Consider the following 22,285-nt stretch of genomic DNA (forward strand, 5'->3'; position numbering starts at 1 on the left):
TAAAGTTAAAATTCCGCCTTATCTTTATTAATGCCCGATGAAAAAAACATAGCATAAAAAGTTAAAATATGTACAATTATTTTCAAAATACTGTGAAATTTAAATAAGGGTATTTTCATTCAAAATAAATTAAAAACCTAAAAAACGACCATCGTAAAAATATTATAAAAAATTCATTATTTCTTTTTTTAATAAAGTGTTAGTTGTTAGTTGTTAAAGTACCTAAATGTATAAAATAATAAAAAATAAACACACGCGATATTTTTTGGAAAATATGATTGCATCTTGTGTTATAAAATCATTCTGCATAATACTACAGAAAACTATAATTTTGTCAAATGTCTAACAGTTATAATATTCAAAAATATAATAAGTACATTAAAACTATATTAATTTAAATTAAAAATTCAATGTAAAATCTTTTTGTTGAATTGTTTAAGAAGTCACTGTAAGCTATGAAATTACATTGCGTAAGTACTAATGTAAAATGTTGGTTTAAATATGTCTTAAAGTTAGTTTTGAATTAATTAAAACAATGAAGTAACTTTATGAGTACCTATAATGTTTGACAAATTGGAAAAGGTTAGTATTTTCACTTTATATTCAATATTTTCGAAACTGAAATTAATAAAATATATCATTGTACCTATTGTAGTGTGGTTAATCTTAAACGATATCAAACAAAATACTAGAACAGCTAGCTAGTCTAGTTTTGCTGTAAGTTATCGATATTTGAACTTCTCACATTTAACAAAATAAACTTAACTGTGTCTTGTCGAAAAATAAGTAAAAATACTTCTTTGCAAAAGCGTGTGACTTATTTTCAACTCCATGAATGTTATTTTACAAAATTAAGTTCAAACAATACGTGAAAAGTAGTTAGGATCTTTTGACATTTAATGAAATGTTATTGTTGACTTTAAGTTTGAAACGTCCACATATAAGAGCGTTTAAGTATATCTTATGACTATTTTTATTTATCCAATTTAGAGATATCAACCATTATTTCCATTCTTCGTTCTAGAAAATTAAAAAAGTTAGTTTAGTTTAGTCTTATTAGTTAACCTATATTGAGTTAGTTATTTTTTATAAAGTTTAAATGTCAGTTTATGTATATCATGCATCTAGTTTATGTGTGTAGTTTCTCTAGTAAATTTATAATATCATTAATAATGAAAAACATAGAGTACCAATAATTTCTATCCATACTACTCTATATAATAATATTAAATTAATCAATCACAGTTTAGGTATATTAACTGTATAAAACTTAAAAAATCTAGTATGTTCGATGTAAAACCTTATCAATATTCATTATTTTAGTAATAATATATTGATCTGTGATAACTTGTGTTGTTTTCATATCTAACATAAATTATTAAATTATCATCCCATTTAAGTTAAATTTTACATATATTTGAAAAATGTAAAAGCTCATTAAAATGTAATCATCCGAGCATGGTCCATTAAATTATTATTTAAGAATCCGTTGGACTGTAATGGTTAGGCCTATGCAACCCGTCAAAAGATATATTATTATTTCGAGTGACACAAATCCTTACATGATTAATTTAACTACAGCTAATAATATGATTAGAAAACATGTAGTTGAATAAATAGTGAATAAATTATTATTATTTATTGACCACAGATAAGCGTATATATATTTTATTTCTATTATATATTATATACTATAGATATTATTGTTGTTATTATATTTAAAAGTCCTTTTAAATCCTACTTAAAGCTTATTATTTGGAACTTTAAATATAAAATGAATGTATTGTTGGTTCGAAAACAAAAAATTGGTCTTATACGAAGAATGCAAAATAAATCAGAATAATATAATAATGTAAGGCGTCATAAGGTTTTCTCCCCCCGGGCTCTATTTACATTTATACCCAGTCATGGTTTTTAAAAACCAAATATTACTAAATATAATATGCACAATATATTATTTTCTGCCAAATAAATTGTGTTTCATAAATTTAATTTTAGTGAGTTGCCTTTTTTTAACCTACTTAGATATTTGAAACCTCAATATATTAAAAATATTCAATTCGTCTTAATATTAGCCAGTAAATTTAATTCAGTATTTTTTTTTTTTTTTTTATGTAAAGTATACAGTTTGTTTATTTTGTAGGTATACGCCATTCACAATATTTTATAAAATACTATTTTAAAAATGTTTTATTTTTTAAATAATAAGTACCATTCGTTTTACAATAAAAATCAATATTATTACTATTTATTTTTCACTCATCAATTTGTCCCTGAAGGTTTTTAAAAAAATGTGGTACATGACTTTCTCACAGGAAAAATAACTAAAAAAAGTTTTATGTTCAGTTATTCAGTACATACGTGTGTATACTGTGTACTTCAGTTGTTATATATTTAAAATATATATATATAGTCACATATCGATCGTATGGTACATGAAAATAATACAAACGTACATTTACTTGCCCAAACTACATAAACTACATAATATTTTAACTATAAACTAGTCTTACACGATAATAATCTAAGTAGATACATTATAATATATACAAACTAATAAAATAAATCGCTTTTTCGAATCGTTAACATCAAAAAGCTGTATGTAAAATCTAAGTTTTACACAGTGAAAATGGTATTCTGTTAATAATAGATGATTTTATGAATAATAAATTAATAAAATATGTTTCTGCGTTCTAGTATATCATATACATACAATGAAATTATTTAACGACAGTGTCTAAAACTTCTCGTCCAAGATTTTGATTGATCGTTAATAATTGACGAAAAGACACTATTTATCACTGTGTAAGTCAAATCGTTGAAGTCTTGTCGATGTTTTCGATATAATCATTAAACGTTTATAAACAGATGTTAAAATGTACATTTAATTTTAATGATAAACATTATCTACTGATGTATAATATACTACGTTTACTATTTAGCAATTAATTGGCGTTAATGAGAATTTCAATAGCGCTATACAATATTGAATAATATGTTACCATAAATGTTATTTTACACAAAAGTGACGTATCATATATTTTCAACTGCCCTAAAAGGTGCGTTTCTATTGCGGTTTATTTTAAACCGATAAAGTAAAATAGATTAGTCAAACGGATGGAAATAGTACAAATGATGAAATCCATAAACATAGACATTGTGCACATAAATCAAGTTATATATTAGACAGACAATAATGCTTACTGTAATTATAAATGTATAATATTGTTGTGTTATAATATCGTATGTTATGTTACTCGACGTTATGCTTAGAATATCTTATAATATTGTTTTTTTTATAAAATAAATCGGAGACCGAAAAAAAAAACTAAGTCAGAGCTTGTTTATCGAACCTATAACGTCTTGTTTCGGTGGTGAGATTTTAAAACTTCCGATATCGCTATGTTTGCACAAAGACTGCGTAATATATCGTATGGATAGAATAATACGATCGGCGCATGAATTGTGGGGACGAGGAGCACAATGGATCAACCTAATGCTCGAATTAATTAGTAATCAAATTACAATTAAATGTTTATCAATGATTCTTTCAATAAATTAATTAAACAATTTTATAGATTTTATAGTTTTTAAATTATTGTTGATTTTATTTTAGACTAGATACATTCTTAAAGTCGGCGTGACGCATGTTTGCTAATAACTGTAATTATATATTTATTAATAGTCTATATTTAATAAAACTGTTAGTTATATATTTTTTTTATCTAATTATTATAGTTTATCTATCAACATAGAAACTTTAATTAGTTAATAAAAACTTTGTTATTTGTGACAGTTGAATTTAATATGTAAATCTTTTTTAAGTAAATATAAATCAACGTCCACTAATATCATATTTTTTTAAATGATACAAAATATTAATGTAGTAAAACCCTCAGCGAATCTGTGGTAAACTTGGAAAGCAAGTTTGAAATAATCTAACCGAGCTCCTTTACTTAATCTTTCACAACTTGAGCACTAGGTAAGTATGGTTTATTTGAAACGTAACATACTAACTGGAAAAACAATAAGTCCATTATTACATACAACTAGTTTTTGTTTAAGAACTATTGTTGCGCAAAATCAATTTAATACTAAAAAATATAATAATATATTTGAAAATTCGTTCAGGTCAGTCGATATGAAAATTCGATGCATACTGAAAATCACCAAATCGGAACTTTCAAATTATAAAAATAACGACAGGACCAATTTAAATATTCACGGCCAATAACAAGTGCTAAATTTTGTCAACAATAGTCTGCATTCAAATTTCGTTATAAAAATCGTCATGTTTCGCGTAATGGTTACACCACATTATGATAGGTATAGTATAATATAATAAGTATAATATAATGCTAGTTCTGTTGTTGTTTTGACGATCAGCAACGTTGGCGTAAACTAAGGAGGAAACAAAAAGAATCACCTTATATATAAAAATAAAGTGATGGGCAGAATGTTTTCATTGGTTAGGTTAAGTTATATAATATACCTATTATGAATTTATAATACGACATTTAGCTCAGATATTACATTATAGTACAGATTTAGTAAATTTTATCTCTGGTTATAGCAACATAAAACAAAGTTTGCCCTCCATCACTAAAATTTTAAAATTTCTCTAGTTATGACATTTATTGAAGCAGCAAAAGCATAGTTAATATTATTATATATCGGGTAATCCATTTAAATCATTTTTTTTTTAAATATACTTTTTATCGCTATCATTTTTTAAAGACAACATGAATTTTTAATTCCTTATTTGGATTTAGCGGTATATTTTTTGAATATATAAAAATCGAAATTTTAGACGTTAATTAATAAGTGAAGTAGAGTGGTAGAAACATGTGCTAGCATTCATACAATTGTGTTGCACTATCCCGCTCATCAAGACTTCAAATAATTATTAGTTAGAACTAATTAATAATTTATCCGAAATTTTATATATTTTTATAAATCGATATACTCCGAATATTATTCCGTTTCGAGATATAAAGTTAAAAATGTATGGCATTCAAAAAATTAAATACTTAAAAACGATAACCATAAAAAAAGTAAAAAAAAATCATTTAAACATCTTGCTTTGTAAGTTGTAACAATTTTAAATTAGATATATAAAATACTAGCTCTATATTTACTACTCGGCACTTTGGACTCACGCCGGAGTGTATGCACACCACGGGTACATATTGTTGGTTAGTAGGAGTATGTTGGGTCAGACGGGAGAACGTTGAATAGTGGGGTGGATGTTGGTTAAGGGGTGGCTGTTAGGGTTATGTTGGGCCATAGAGCGAAACGTATTAGCATCAGCTGCGTGTACGATTTCACACATAAATATGCTATAACTTATAACGTACCTTCATATTGTAATGATTACGTTTGGTTTTACGCTAATAATTATTATACACTCACTGGACTTAAATCCAGACTTTGGTGTATTTTTTAATATATTCGTCTGTTTTTTCTCCTTCAAGTACTACAAGTATTTAATATTAAAATGGTAAATTTACTTGTAATTTTCAAACAGTTGTTAGATTTATAACGATAAAATAACATATTACCAACACTATGTGTCCATTACATCATAATGTACGAACAATATTGTAGTTGAGTTGTCGACTAAACGTGTAGATTAAACCGACTAGCGTTTTTATTTTTTTTTTTTTTTACTGTTTTTGAACATATTAATTGTCGATTAATGATAAAATTTGTGATTGGAAATATAATCAGTATTTAAGTACCCAGGTAAAAAAACGATGTTCATAGAGTTTATATAGATTATAAATTATTAAATTATATTATGCATTTAAAATGTGTAAAAATAAAATCTTTCAATTCTATAAAATAAAAGATTGGATTTAATTTATTTATTACAAACATCGCTCAAATAGCATTAAACAATATTATACAAGTAGCATAATATAATATTTTGCAGATTTTTTCGTAAATATTTATTTATAATAATATTATTGTTTATGAATTGTACATTATTGATCAAAACGTAATTGATTAATGATACTCTTGTAATGTAACACGTAACATTGCACGTTGGATTGCTATATTTTTTAGCACATTATTTTCTTACAATATGAAAAATAATAATTTGTAACAAATAAAATAGTTTTTTTAATAAATACGCGTAGTTATAATAATACGAGTAGTAAACACCAACAAACGGGCATCTTTCTACTTCTGAGATATTGAATAACAATAATATGCTATACCTCACTTGGTTGCCTATATATAAGATCATGAAATACTATATGTATAACACTAATACACCTATGGATGTAAATAATTTACTATTGAGATTGTTTTCATTTTAATACCATCATGACGTATATTGCACAATACGTATATAGTTAACATGTCATCTCGACTTACGTTTGATCCGCTTGGCTGCATCAAATTTCCTATGGTTGCAATCTGGTGATTTTCTTTGACTGAGTAAAGTCTGCGAAAAAAAAAAGAAAGAAAAATAAATTAATGCATTTCGCCATTATTTATGGTATCATAATATTTCGCGTTACACTTGTCGACATAATATTAAAAGATAACAATGATATAGCTCTGAAAACTAAATAAACTATGTTTATAAAATATATATGATACACGCAGAGAATGTGTGTAGTCGCTTCTGACGCTTTTTAACAATTTTTTTTTTAAATTTAAACGTCTCTCAATAGATGAGAACAACAAGATTGAGAAATAACTCAAAAAAACCAACGCCGTACGATTGCTTATGATACGCAACGTTAAGAATAGGTACCGGCTAACAATGCTTTGTTTGTATAATATATATACATTGATATTGTAGATATATACACCATATTTGCGTTCCACGATGTCAGTTACAATACATAATAAATACGTCTTCGTCTAATATACACTACAGTAACATAATATTGTATAGTGATTAAATCTATGATAATATTATATGAACGACTGTGTGACCATCATTATTTGTTTTCGAGTCGTTAGAATCGATTCGGGTATGTTGTAGGCAATGTTGTAAATATTCTATTTCACGCAAGCACGCACAATGATGCGCACACATTCAATTAAAATGTGGTGTAATAAATTATCATCCGTACGTTTGTCGATATTTGAAATAGAATATAAAGTGAATTTTGTGAAAAAGTATTTATACCGTTTGATTTATCTTTTTTTTCAACGGTTTTATTCATGCCCTAGTGACCTCTATTCTGATGGATACTTCGACTCAAAACATTTGAACTCATCGTTTTCTCAATCACCTACTCAACTCACTGTTAAAGTTTAAATCGATTACAGACTTACACATAATAGATTCTATTGAATTTTAAGGTATCGTAATAATAACTATAAAATTAATGCAATTTTTTTTCAAAAACTTTTGATGAATGATTTAAAAAACATCTTTTACGAACTATGTAACTATATTAGGTATCAAAAAAATACGTGCTGAGCCGATGTATGTATGCAACTTTCTGTGCGTTCTACTATATACAAATCAAAATAATAGTTAAACGTAAGTATATAATATTTTTTTTTTAAATCAATAACTCCAACATTTTGTTTAGCATCGAATACACGTATTAAAATCACTTTATATTTGTATCAATCAAAAAACACGAAACAAAAATTAAAGTTCTACTTCGTACTACTCTTACCAAATCTTTTATATTTTTTTAATTTCCCAAATATATTTTAAATGAATATGTAATAACACAAACCTATTTTATCTCCACCAAAATCAAAGCTTAGTCATAAAAATAAATTAAAATCGATTTTACAGTCGACATAATCAATTTTAAATATATTAAAAGAGCTTAATATCTTATTTTATTGAAGTCATACAACAAATAAATATTTAAAAACGGTTATTTTGAATAACACAAAATAAAGTAAATAAATAATAATAAGATGAAAAATATTGTGGTAAACGAAAACGTATAGCCAATTATAAACGAGACCTCAATTACTCTGGGTAAGTACTTAGGTACCTAAATGTATCAATGTATCATAAATTATAATCTATGAAGGACAAATTTTATTTTCAAACGTAATTTTCTAAATTCATTTAATAAATATTTATAGGGTATTATCGTCATCAGTACTCTACATGTATGCCAAATTTCAGCAAATACACGCATAATATGATTGTGCATTTTCATCAAAAATAGCACTTAGTTTTTCACGATTTTTTTTTATTTTCCGGGCAACTTTTCCAATTTTCCATTGCGTAGAAACCTTAATAAGACTATTACGAACATTAAAAAATATGTATATAACCCAATAAGTTCACCAGTTTTCAAGTTATGCACTTACCAAGGAACATCATTTCATTTTTATATGTATTAACATTTAGATAGTGACTGACTGACAATCAAAAATAATTTCACAATTATTATATTATATACAAGTGATAGATGACTCTCCCCTCTTGGTTATAGAATTACCAACACAACGTATATAATGTGGATGATAATGATAGAAAGTTTGCGACGATTAATTATTCAAATATGTAATATTTATTTAAGTAATTAAATGAATCCAACTACATTAAGTGAATAATATCATTTGTTGTAAATATTATTTTATTTATTCCTTTTTTTTAAATATTTATTTAAATATTTAATTAACAATTTATTTATCTATGTCAATTTACGTATGAAAATTACCTAATATAAAATATTAAAAAAACCTTAATATAACATTGTTGTACTCGTACATATTATGTTTTATCTATGTCAAAGTAATTTTATTTATATTTTTTTCATATTGTTTCGTCAGAAAATATAGCCTCGTGAAAATTATAATAAATTTTAAAAAGTTGGTGAAACATAATATACCTCACAACACATAGAAAACAACTTTGTACATTTGAAAGTTCGGAAGTACAAATGCCAGGACATTTGACACATTAAAGATGCATAAAAAAAACTCTTGGTTTCAAATTCCTTATGTCTGTGTGTTTCAATTTTCAACCCTCCTCCTTTTTTTGCGCAATATCTTAGTTTTTTATCAAACGTTTGGTTTTATCAAAAGTACAAATTTCCAAAATAGGAAGAGGGTCATTAAAATGGACCTTCACTACATGTAATAATTATAATATGCATAACCAAACTTTACACACCTACGTAATTTTACTCACAATATCAAGTTTATTCGTACTATTTTTGTTTTTTATCTTTCATTATGTCATTATGTATAACATGATAGTTATATAATTAAATAACTATTTTAATATAAATTAATGTAGTACTATAATTATTTTTAAGACGTTAAAGCGAAATAAAAATGAATTAATAATATAAATAAAAATGTATTCGAATGATGACTGATAAAATATTTTTATTTTGTCAAATTGTTGTAGCGGGGAAACGTGTCCATTCGTTTAGATTTTTAAACTTAAAAATACAATCTAAATTATATTTTAAAATTTAAATAATGTTTACTGTAATTTTATTCATTACTTGAATTAAAATATTCAATGTTACGAAAAAAATAAACTAAAATTTTAAAATGTGTTAAATGTATTCATATTTAATCAAAATTATTTGTGTGTTAATAATTTTATCAACTTATGTCCGAATTGATTGTTTAGTAATTTGCTTATAAGTATTTTTTATTTTTCCAACAAAAATATAAAAAAACATATTATACAACTTTACGGTTTGAATATTTTTAAGTCAAAATTATGTGTTATTTCTATAGTGGTTTTACGGTAAACTCCATTATAAACACTGCTTAACATTGTTATTTTTATACTATTTGTTATTCATAATAAAATATGTACAGACTCTAGCTCGTAGTTATTATAACTCCCGTTTATTCAAATGCTACGTTGTTAGAAACCAAAAACTACTTAATTTTAATATTAACAATATTAAGAAAAAGCAAAACGAAAATAAGTATGTAGGTACTATGTACTCACTATTACCAGAAGTGTCTTTGTACTTATATTTTTTTACCGGTAGAACATTTACATATAACTAATATTAATTCGTGAAAGGTTAGTTTTATTAAATGTTTCACCGGTGAATAATAATGTATTATTTTATACTGCTATCTGACACAATTATATATCTTATATATATAATTTGTTATAATTTACGAGGTTTTTTGGTGGGAATAAGGAGAGGTAAACTTTGAATTACGTTACGTTCTCTTGATACGATAATATAATATGATTGGCGTAGTTTTTACAGTATACATAAAATAGAAACTTATATAAGTTTAACCTCGACGAATTTAATGTCCTCTATAAAACCACCATCACTGCAGACAGCTATTACACAATGTAAACACATTATGAGTGATTCACCAAGAAAGCTCACCCCTTTTTATTCTCCAATAATACAAATATTAAAAATCATATGCTTAGAATTAAAAACATTATTTAAATAAAATATCTATTAAATGATGTAGTCTAAAAATAAGAGGTTCTCATTTTAAAAACAGAAGTTTTTATAAAAATAAAACACCTCTTTAAGTAATAAAAAATACTGATAAATTGAAAATATGGTCTTTAAATGTATTCAAAAATTTCAAAAATCATAAGTTGAACAAATTTATTATTACAGGGAAAAAATGTGAGTGCGTATGCGTATTGTTTGGTGAATCTCTCTCAATATTATCGGTGCACAAACAGTATAATAATATTGTTCTACATTGTTTTGATAAAAACGCATCACTGCCGGCCATAGTATGTATTTTAGTTGAATTTACTTTACCGAAAATAAAATTTAATTTTCAGCGAATGGCGTAAAAAATAATCAAAAATAATAATATATCGGGCACGCACAATAATACCTGTATTTGGCGTGGTGTTTACGAACGAGAGCGAATTAAACTGCACTGAAAACAATAAATTACACCGACGAACAGAATAATGGTATACACATTTCTGGTATAAAACTAGGGTAGGTAACATAAAAACCAAAAACTGTTAAAACTATAATTTTTTTCCATTTATTGTTATATTGAGATATAGATAGTCTCACATATTGTTATTAATTTTTTTTTACATGACTATTATTATTATATAATTTTATATTATATTATTCAGAAAAGTATTTATATGACATACATATAATATTCGTCTGCACCTCATTAATTTTATCCATTCGCTTTATAGTTACCGTCGACGTACAATAATACATATTACCTCGAAATTAAGACGTATCTCGAAGTACGTGGGTGTGGCTACAATATAGATTAGTGTCCAGACGTTTCGGTTTTTTTAAACTTTGTCTCGGTGTAGAAAAAAATCTTTATCAGGATTATGAGATTATGTCCCAAAATATAAGTAATTTATATTGCATAATTTGATAATAACATTATATTAAATTTCTATGGTATCTCCTATTTTTTCATACCTATTTTTCAACAATGAGATTTTGATTGTAAGAACTGTTTAAAATGACTAAAGAAATAAAAAATACGATTATTAATAGCACTTTATTATTATTATTAACAGTTTTTAAAAGATTTGTAGGATTAAATCGTTATTTAATCATTACAATATCTATTATTATTATTTTTTTTTTTACTGTACTTTTGTAAAAATATTGAAAATTGTAATGGTAGAAAAGAAATCCATCGATTTCCTCAATATTACCTATGTCAGTACAAGTACACATAACACAATATTCAAATTGAAACAAATGTATTATACTTTTATATTTTTAAGTAGTATAAGTGCTTTTTTAATAAATGACTTGAATATTGAAATGATATACATCATTATTTACCCTTACGATGCATAAATTGTAATTCGTTCAAACAGTTTCTGCATGATTCAGACACTCTTTCGACAATTTATGATGTTCCGAAAATTACCCATCACTACAAATAGAAGTCATATGTTAATAATAATATTATTACCATGTGGTGAAAATAAAAAAAATACGTCTTGCAGTCAAATAAGCACCTTTGCGTAACGTTGAAAATCACGTGAAAAACGTATAAGATTAATGAAAATACGAAAAAAAATATGACTACATTCATAGCGCGGTAAATCACTGTAAGCTACATAAGAAATCAAATATAACGACTCAGTTATTATAATTTTGTCTGTGACAGACAGCGGAGGAATGTACGTGCAGGACGGTTGTCTGTATCAGCGGGTTTCAAAGTTTGTTTTGTGAACCTACGTGTTCCACTCACTCCATACGACTATTTTAATCAAGTATATGAAAATATAAGAATATTAAATTCCGTTTTTAAACTGTTGTTTTTTAGTCAAACATAAAACTCAGCAATTTCCCTGGCTATTATATATCTTTTGAGTTATAAGTTGAAAAATTAGGGTTGAGTTAGAGACCCATGAAACGTAAACTATTTTCTAACGGTACTGAAGCCGTAAAAGTTTGTAAACCGCTGGTCTATAAAAAAATCTAAAACAGTATATTTTAACCAAGTATGTACACGCGTATAGATTATCTACCACAGCTGAATTCACATCGAGAACGCAAACAATAAGTGGACGCGTCTACAAAAGTAAACTTAATAAATAATATTGTACAACTCCTCCCGGGTAACAACGTGATAAAAATGATTCTAGTGACTAAAATGCCGTCAATATGTTACAAATGATAGAATTTAACAAAATATTTAATATTACAGAAGAATCGTTTTATACTTTCCAATGTTTTAATACATATTTTAAGCTAATTTTCATTTTTTTTTTTCAAAACATAATATAAGTAGTACTTTTAATGTATTAATACTCTCTGAATATTTTCAGTATTTTTTAAAATTAATTTGTCATTAACGTAAAATAATTATAATAAATAGAACTATTTTATTTCTCAGTTGTTGTATTAGTAATGCACTAATGCATTATAATTTAATAACTTTTAATCACTGATAAAATTAATAAAATAAACTAAATTGCTAACTTTAATACCGCTGATACAGCGCCTGTGAAATTGATTGAAGCCATTGAACGCGCATTTTAATCGAGGCCTATGTTCGTTATCACTTATCACTCGTACTTATATAAGACACAAAGAACAAGTGTAAGATAACTTAAGATAATTTTGGTATCAAATAAAATTTGATTATTACTTATTATCAACATTAAATTAATGTTATAGGACTCATTGGCCTTTTTTTAAATGGCGGCGGATGGTGGGTTTGCGTTTTATCACAGTTAGCAATCTTGTTTATTCTATATATCTGTATTTTTAATGGGTATACGAAAAATTGTGGGATTTTACCATACAAATTATAATAATTAGATAATAAATTATTCAAATATCATGAATTATTTTATATCATAAAAAGTTAAAACATATTATATATTGTAAAAAGTCCAAAAACGGTTGTTTTGTTTTTACAAAAATTAAAAATCTGGGCTTGTGGTTTATGTGTATGCTTTAATTTCACAAAGAGATAAATATTTTTAAAAATGTAAATTAAATGTCCGATTTGTTTAGAAAATTATATATATATTGAGCAATACAAATACAATTTATATAGATTTGGAGAATAAAAAAACTTTGATTTGAAAAAATAAATAAAAATTATTGGTTTTAGACTTGTAATAATCGGTAAAATAATAATATCGACCATTGTTTACGCTGAATTGTCGCGCACAGTGGTTATGCGAAAAACCGGGCGTATAACTTTTGGCTTCTTAGCCATCGTCGTTCCGAATCGAATAACTTCGACTGAGACCGATAGAACTAAACATGAATGACTACACGACAATACAATGATGATGATAATATAATAATAATAATATAATATCTCCACGACAAAATAATAAATACACCAGCTACGACTTATAAATTATAGCATTACGTGAGTATAAATATTTTACTTGGACCTTCTCGGAACACTATCACCGCACCACGATCCTAATGTATTTATCGCGTTTTTAAACACACATAATATTATACTTTACTAAGTGTAAAAATAATGGCATGTCCCAAATACATGTATAGGTATTTGGGCGCGTACTTAGCGTACTTATAAGTGTATACAATGTACCTACTTATCATTTAGTATGTTTTCGGCATATTGTATACTGTTAACGTTTATTATATTATTATTGTTACCTATATGAGCAATCTCCCTGCATTTCAAAAGACACGATAATCAATGGCGTGGAAAGTATATTTCAAATTGGTTATCAACAATTTGTTATAAAAAAAAATATTATGGTAATTAATTATCCACAAAAATGTAAATGTTTAGATACAAAATAAATTTCTAGGGCTAAGCAATTGCGTTAGGCAAACGTCGTTTACCACACCACTGACGATCATAATATGCAACTGATGATGACCCGTCATCGATTTACTATACGTACAGGGTCCGGCAAAAAAACGTCCCATATATCAAAAGGCAATTGCAAATAAACAAAAAAAGAAATAGAAAAGATTCGATTATTTTTTACTAATAAATATTATACCATTTTAAATTATTTATTTTAAACATTATATCGGTTAAGTGGTGTCCTCCATTGTTAACACATGCACGAAGCCTTTCCCGATAGTTTTCCCTAGCTCTTTGTGTCATTGCTGGTGTAATAGAGGCCAATGCCTGGTAATTGGCTACTTTAATGCTTGTAGGGATGCGGGGCGATTATCGTACACTGTGACTTTAAATATCCCCAAAGAACGTAATCACAGGGTGATCACGTTAAAAAATTTAAATTTATACATTTTTTTTTAAATCACATTCTATTTTCGTTATTTTTTGTCGGTTTTTATTTGGTTTTTTTTTTGTTTTGTTTTTTGTTCCTCGCCATTACATCTACTAAAAATGGCACGTATACCACTATCCATCGATACCCTCTCCACTGTTGTACCACCACCACAACTCATACAGCGCTATTGCTAAATAAGGGAGATTTTTTTGCCGGACCCTGTATTATTATGATACTAAGAGACGGATTGCCGGTCAGAGTATTATTTTACTATAGTGCATAAGAAGTATGATGGTCGTATTTATTGGAATCCCTGTACTGCAATCGACTCAGAACAGCCTGAGAGAGCTCATCGTAATGTTTTGTGCTTTTCCATTTACTAACTTTGAATTCTTTGTTCACCAAACGATTATGTGCCCCCGTATATAAGAAGCATATGGTATAATTAGTCCCCGGACAATTGGTCCAGGCATAAAAATGCCGTATCCGGACAATCGGTCCTCATCATAATTGTATACACCAACAATTGGTCCCCGGCCAATTTTCTTTTAAGACAATTACTAACAAACGGAATGTATCAATTGTAGTTTAATCATGGTTGAAATAGTTGAAATATATTTCTAAAAACCAATATTTTTACCACATTTATTGAGTGTATATAATGTATCAAAAAAGTTTATGCCCGCACTAATAACATACCTGAAGCATTTAACAATAAATTACCATGGTATTTTTATAGATCTGTCCTCGTACGCCATGATTGTCAAATTTGGTACACACTGTTTATGGCTCGTAGGGTTTTATGTTTTTTTGGATTATTGAGTACACAGTGACGTAATCACGAAAAAAACTATTAATTATTACGGTCAAACGGTTATCACGAGTCAAATGGTGCGTGTGAGTACCAGTATTGGTACTCAAAACGTTCGAGCTCTATAAAAATACCGTGTCGTACGAGATAAATCATAAAAGTACCAACTATGGTACTCGCGTAGCAGTCAACTTGTTAAATAATTTTTTGAAACTTTTAAGTGATAAAGAAAAAAACATTGTATAAATTTGTAATAGCTTTTATATTAACTTTTCAAAAGATGAACTTTTGAATTATTTGTATAGCTATGTATAATTGAGGACCAATTGTCCTAGATCCAGAGTATATATTGTATACTATACATTAGTATATAGTAGTACATTAGTTATATAGTATATCTATACATTAAAACCTTTATTAATGGACACCTATCCATAGTGGACTCTTTCCAAAAGTGAACACTTTTAAATTCCCCGGCAAAGATCTATACTTATAATAAGAGTAATAACCTCTCAATAGTGGACACTCCTAATAGTGGACTTGGACACTAAAAACTGGTAGCAAAATTAAAAATTACCTTTCATAAAATATATACACATCGAAAATATTATATTTATCTTTTATACATTTTGTTCATTTTGTTATTTATACATATTCTTTTAATCTTATCATAATTGTTTTCCTATTCGAAAAATGACAAATGGCTCGATTATGTATTCGGTAAGAAGATGAGATCGTATTATCAATGGTAGCGAATTTGCAAATTCAAGAAGAGAAAAAACAATTTACACAAAAAAATATTACAGATTTTTTTAATTGTACATAAACATAAAACATTTTTATACCCACTTTTTACTACACACATACTATATATATATATAATATAATAAATAATAAATTAATATTTCAATATATACCAATTTCAATGTATGTATATGTATAACCAATTTTCTAAACGGTCACCTTATGGTGGACATTTTGTAATTTCTCGTAAATGTCCATAATATAGAGGTTTCGCTGTATACTAACTTACCTATGTAATAAAGAGCCTATCTCGTGAAAAATAAAATGAAAATAGTGCTGACAACCAATGTGTCCACGGAATCGTGGGAATGGGAGACATGGAACTTCCAATAGGGAGATGTGCACAAAGGCTACCACAATGGATGCGATACATGAATACACGAATAATAATGATAAACTCCCAAAGTCAGATCAGGTTAGAATAAGCATGCGTCTCACGCATGTTCGCGGCGTGTTAGGTACCTTTACAATTCCTACCCTGATACACTGACGGTCGGTTTACCGTTTACTCACGAATCACGTAGCATAAACCGCAGCGTTGCAGAAAAAAATATTTCACTCGAAAGTTTGGGTTTCGTCATATTGTTTGGGAAAGGTGGTAGGTATCGATGTCTACGAAGACTATATTTCGAATATACGTGTCGGTAAACCCTCAATTCAAAAAAAAAAAATATTACATTTTTTGGTTTATGATGTTTAATTAGTTATTTAATAAATTTAATATCTATATGGGGCTGGCTATATTATGAAAAAAATGTGTTATTCTATTAAACGTCAATATTATGTGAATAAATCGTTGACAAAGTCTTCATAATTTTGAGATTTTTCTTAACATTGGACAATAAATATTTAATAAAAAATCCATAAATACGGAGAGTCATTTTGAATGTTGTTAGACAAACCCAAGTTTGTATAAAGCAATTTATTACGTTTTATAAACCACTGAAGAGGATCAAAATATCTTTACTTTTTTTTTTTTTTATGGAACAGACTACATAACTTCGATGTGTTTTATGATCTAATATTTAAATTAACATTTTGCACAAAATGTATAACACATGTTATGATATCATTTAAATTAATCTTATCTTTAAAAAAAAAAATAGTTCATAAAAAGTAACTAAAAATATACAGTACTACAGCATAATATCATGCAAAATATAGATAATTAAAAAAATAATAATAAATCTAATTGACTTGTTAATACTTAAGACAATGACGATACCTAATAATAACCATTATGATATATTTAACTGTAAGATTAACACAAGTACAATGACTAAACATAGTTTTGAATATAAAATGTATCAATTAAAATCTTATTGAGACTCAAATTTTTATAGATAAAATGTAAATAATACGAGGCATTTAAAAAAATATATTTTAGAAATAACATAAGTAATAAAAACACTAATATAAACTTTATTCTATACAGCCAAGAAACTTAGTAATAATATCTTTCAAAGCTTAAACAAAATAATGTTTCTATTTTTAATTAATTATATTTACAATAAAACTATGACTGGAAAATAAAGTGGAATTTGTTGTTTATTGGATAGAAGACGATTTTAATAAGCTATGCAGATATGGGATTAACTTGTATTATTTTTCTGAATTCCAAAAATGTTTTTATTATACAACTTATAATTTATAATTTATACGCCACTGCATTTAAATTTAAAAAATACTAATTCTGAGATTCCTAATTCCAGTTTTTCATAAAGATTTTCTAGATGTATTAAACCATTTCAAGCACGTTTAGGTTAACTGTACGGTTACCTATGAGACTGTTAATAATTTATGTAGAGTCGTATTTTTCAAATCATTTCCTCGAAACTAGGGAACATTATATAATGCTTTCGTCGAAAATTTATAGTAATTTCTTGTACACGTTAAACTATACTACTGTAATTATAGTCTTATAGTTAAAAATGTATATTTTAAATTATCATTAAGAATTGTGTACCATTATGTGGTAATTATATTTTTTCAATTAATATTGTTTGTTATTTAGACATCAAACAAACTTTACAATTGTATACGTTTTAGGAAGTTTATTACACAGTGCGATTGTATAGCACCTATCTACTTTTATTTTTACCGTCGTTTTTTATTGTTTACCTGTCACATTTTAATTAGTTGTTATTCCCTTTTCACCAATTTTATGCAGTCCACATTTTTATAATTTACACGTTGAATAATAATCACTAGAAAGAATATTTTTTTATAATATACAATGAAAATGTACTTTTAAAATGTGTAAATTAGAAAACATTTCAAATTTTTAACAGATAATCTTAGACTATTATTATTTACTAATATATTTTATTTTTACAGATGTAAATCGGTCTAATGCACCTTTTTTAAAACAGAACACGATAAACTATCGGTGGTCGCCATGAAAATTAAACTATAACCATTGATTATAGAATATACTGTTCTATTCTATAATGTATGCAATAACTAAGCGGATTAATTTTATATTTTCCACATTATTTAATGTAATAAAATAATATACAATTTAACTCGTACGATATCTGCTTTCACTAAATACCTACCCTACTGTTAAGTCGTTATTATTGTTTGCTTTGATTATTTTGGATAAGAATATAAAATTTTAAAGCTTTAGATAGAATTTATAAGCAACTATATTATTAATGTTCGTCTGATCACATAAAAACTATTATTTGTTCTCGATCTTATTCTTAAAATGTAATAAATTAATTACTAAGTTATTAATTATTAACAAATATTTAATTATAATATATAAATTAAAAGAAAAAACATTTCAGTTCTCGTATTAGAATATTGAAACTAAAAATAAATATCAATGAATAAAAATAGAATTTTAATAAATTATATAAACTTATAATTTATATTCAATAACTTTAAGCATGTAAGTTTTCATAAGTATAGAAACAATATTTAATAATAAAAAAATCACAATTTTAATTTTAATTATTTGACACAAAAAAAAAACATACCAGAAAGTTTATAGCCAATATAATATTATGTGTATCAATAATAATTGCTTTAACGGGCATCCAACAATTTTTTGTTGTTATAAAAATAAGTAAAAAAATGACAGAATAAATATGAATATAAAAATGAAAATATGTATTTTTAACCATATTATACCTACCGTGTTTGTAAAAAATAAATTTTATTGTTGTGGGATACATACAAAATAGTATCATTTTTGCAACAACATAGTATTTTACCACCTTTCTTTCCAAAATATTACATTAATTTAACATGTTTAAAATAAATAGTTATTTATTAATTTTAAAACAAAAACCGGTAGAGTTTTATTTATAGTTTATATAATTATTTAGTTGACACTTTTTTATCATACAAATAAATAAAATTACTAATTAAATTATTTTAAAAGTCAGTGTTTTATACCAATTTTTTTTTTAATAAAAAAAAATATTATACCACATGTTTTATTATATTATCGATTTAAATTAATAATTTAAAAAGTTTTAAGTACCTAACTTTTAAAGTAATAAAGGTAAATAATTTTAGATGTATTTGATATTAATTTTACATTAATTAAATTAAATTATTATCTAGTAGACATTTTAATTTTAAACTTGTGTTAAAAAACCATATTTTAGGACTTAAGGTAATAATTTATCAACTATATTAGTAACATTAAATAATTCACGATGGAAAAGATCTCGATTCAATTTTAACATACATTTCACTGGAATATTTAAACTGTTTAACAACATAAAAAAATTAATATTTTTTCAGACAAATCGTTGGATATGTATTAAAATATGATTTGTAAAAGCTCATGAAACTCTAATGATAAAACAAACGAGAATAATACCAACGAAAAAATAAAATGTATAAATTATATTTCATACAGCTTGTAAAATATAACCTCACTATCTCAGTGTTAACTTCGGCTGTCAATTAAATAGTTTATATATTCAATATATTAACCAATATAGCAAACGACAAGTTGTATGTACCTATATGGTGTAATAACGTTAGATATTCAAAACATACATAAGTTACGATTTACATGTAATTAAATATTCATTCAAAATATCTTTTGATAATATATTTTATTGAAACAAAATGAATCAAATCATTAAAGCCGATCGCCGTTAGTTATACGCGTGTTATGCACGGTCTATCGCCGCAGATGATGATTTTCAGATTTTAACCAACAGTAGCAAAATAAAAGGGGATCTGCTAAGCGCATGCTCGCCTACGCCATTCTATCCTTTAATCATGCATTTATTCAAACCATGTTATATGGAATTTTTAAGCACGCTTATAAAAAGCATATTTTTAAATATATATATACCTATCACCACAGCTAGGATACTTTTTATAAATGACATAAAAAATCAAAGTATTTGAAAATATGATCTTGAAGTGTCCTTGAAAATTCTAAAAACCAGAATATGAATAAATGACCTGAGGATAAAACTCATCCTCAGTGAATGCCCTTATAATTTATAATATAATGTATAATCGTATCGTGGTTAGATGCGTCGAGTGAAACTTCATATATCACTATTATTATTATATAATAGTGTTACCCTAACGCCAAAGATGTTTCGAGATTGACAATTTAAAACGGCTGGAGACGATGACGACTCTTCTTTGACCCTAAATAAAACGAAATAGACAGAATAACAATTTTTTTTATTTTATATATCTATATGTACATTGTACATATATGTTACGATGTCGGTACGCAGCGAAGCTCGATGACCTGTTTTCGAAAACAGAATTCGTTCGACTCGAAACTGAGGTATATCATCGACACCTGTTGGTAATGGGTTGCGAGACAGTGGACACGTATATAATATTATACGCGGTATACGTCGACAAAGTTTAGAAATAAAAAAGGTCCCTTTTTAATCAAAAAAAAAAAAAAAAAAAACCATCGCCACCGTTGGTGTTTATCTATCTATATACATATGTGAGTAGGTACTTACGTTTCACACCCTAAAGACCAATAATATTATAATATATTAATAGCCGTGACGGCAATGCGCTGCATAAACGTATTTTATATTATATTACTATGTATTATGTTATCGAACACGCATAATAACTATAACGATACAGGTAAGTACTACGACTATCGGTTGTGAGCGAACACTGTAATCGCGTCTAATAATTGTCTCGGCGACGTAAAAAATCGTGGACGAAAATGAAAATCGAAAGAGCGACTCACGACGAAAAACGACTGAGACAAACCATCGGAAAAAACGAGACGCGAACCGGCGATCACTTAATTTAATTATTTAATACTGATATTCTATTTTATAGAGACCGATGAAATAATAATAATAATAATATTTCAACAATACAGATCGTTGTTCGTCAGGTTAAATACACACACGCATGAAATATTAAACAAAATTTAATACGAAAATATTACGCACACTCGATGACGGCGACGACGACGACGAAACAGAACACACGCGCGCGCGGCGCACACGGCAACGAGACGATACACACCGGCGAGAGCGATACGCGAACACTGACTTCCGGCCCCGGAACAGAGCCGGTCCCTTCCCGACAAAACCGGAAAGCTCGTGTTGACGCGCCGCGCCGCCGCGTACCTCCGTACACAAACACACATTCGCATATTATATGTATTAATATAATATACTTTCAGACGGCGCGCGCACAGAGGTATATTATTATTACGTTTTGTCCGACAGTCCGTCAACTGTAAACACATTTCTATACATATATAATGTGGGTTTGTGCGTGGGTGGATGCGATTTACGGTAAAAACGACATTCCCACACACAGCACATGATCATCGTATTATTATTATTATTATTATTATTATTATTGTATATAATACGTAAGGAAGATTTTCCAGAGAGAATTTCATCCCCTGCAACTCTTCCCGTCAAAAATAAAATACGTTACAAATGCGATAGAAGAAATGCGTAAGCGACGGAAAATCAGTGAACCACGTACTTTTAGCATTTTAATAGGTAATGATTATCACGTATATTAGCGCACGTTAAAAAAGTAAA

The 22,285-nt window shown here is 26.8% G+C and overlaps 1 protein-coding gene across 1 annotated transcript in view; it reads right to left on the reverse strand.

Annotated features, from left to right (window-relative positions):
- The window catches only part of LOC132921822 (cAMP-specific 3',5'-cyclic phosphodiesterase), a 622,929-nt gene extending 601,211 nt beyond the window's left edge, over positions 1–21,718 (reverse strand). The window contains exons 1-2 of the mRNA XM_060985040.1: positions 21,224–21,718; positions 6,385–6,454 (exon numbers count right to left, since the gene is read on the reverse strand). Of these exons, the coding sequence (XP_060841023.1) occupies positions 6,385–6,405 (21 nt within the window). The 5' untranslated portion in view covers positions 6,406–6,454; positions 21,224–21,718. The remainder of the gene's footprint in view (positions 1–6,384; positions 6,455–21,223) is intronic.
- Between the last annotated feature and the right edge of the window lie 567 nt (positions 21,719–22,285).

This window comes from Rhopalosiphum padi, chromosome 2, assembly GCF_020882245.1.
Source record: "Rhopalosiphum padi isolate XX-2018 chromosome 2, ASM2088224v1, whole genome shotgun sequence".
Classification (NCBI taxonomy): domain Eukaryota; kingdom Metazoa; phylum Arthropoda; class Insecta; order Hemiptera; family Aphididae; genus Rhopalosiphum; species Rhopalosiphum padi.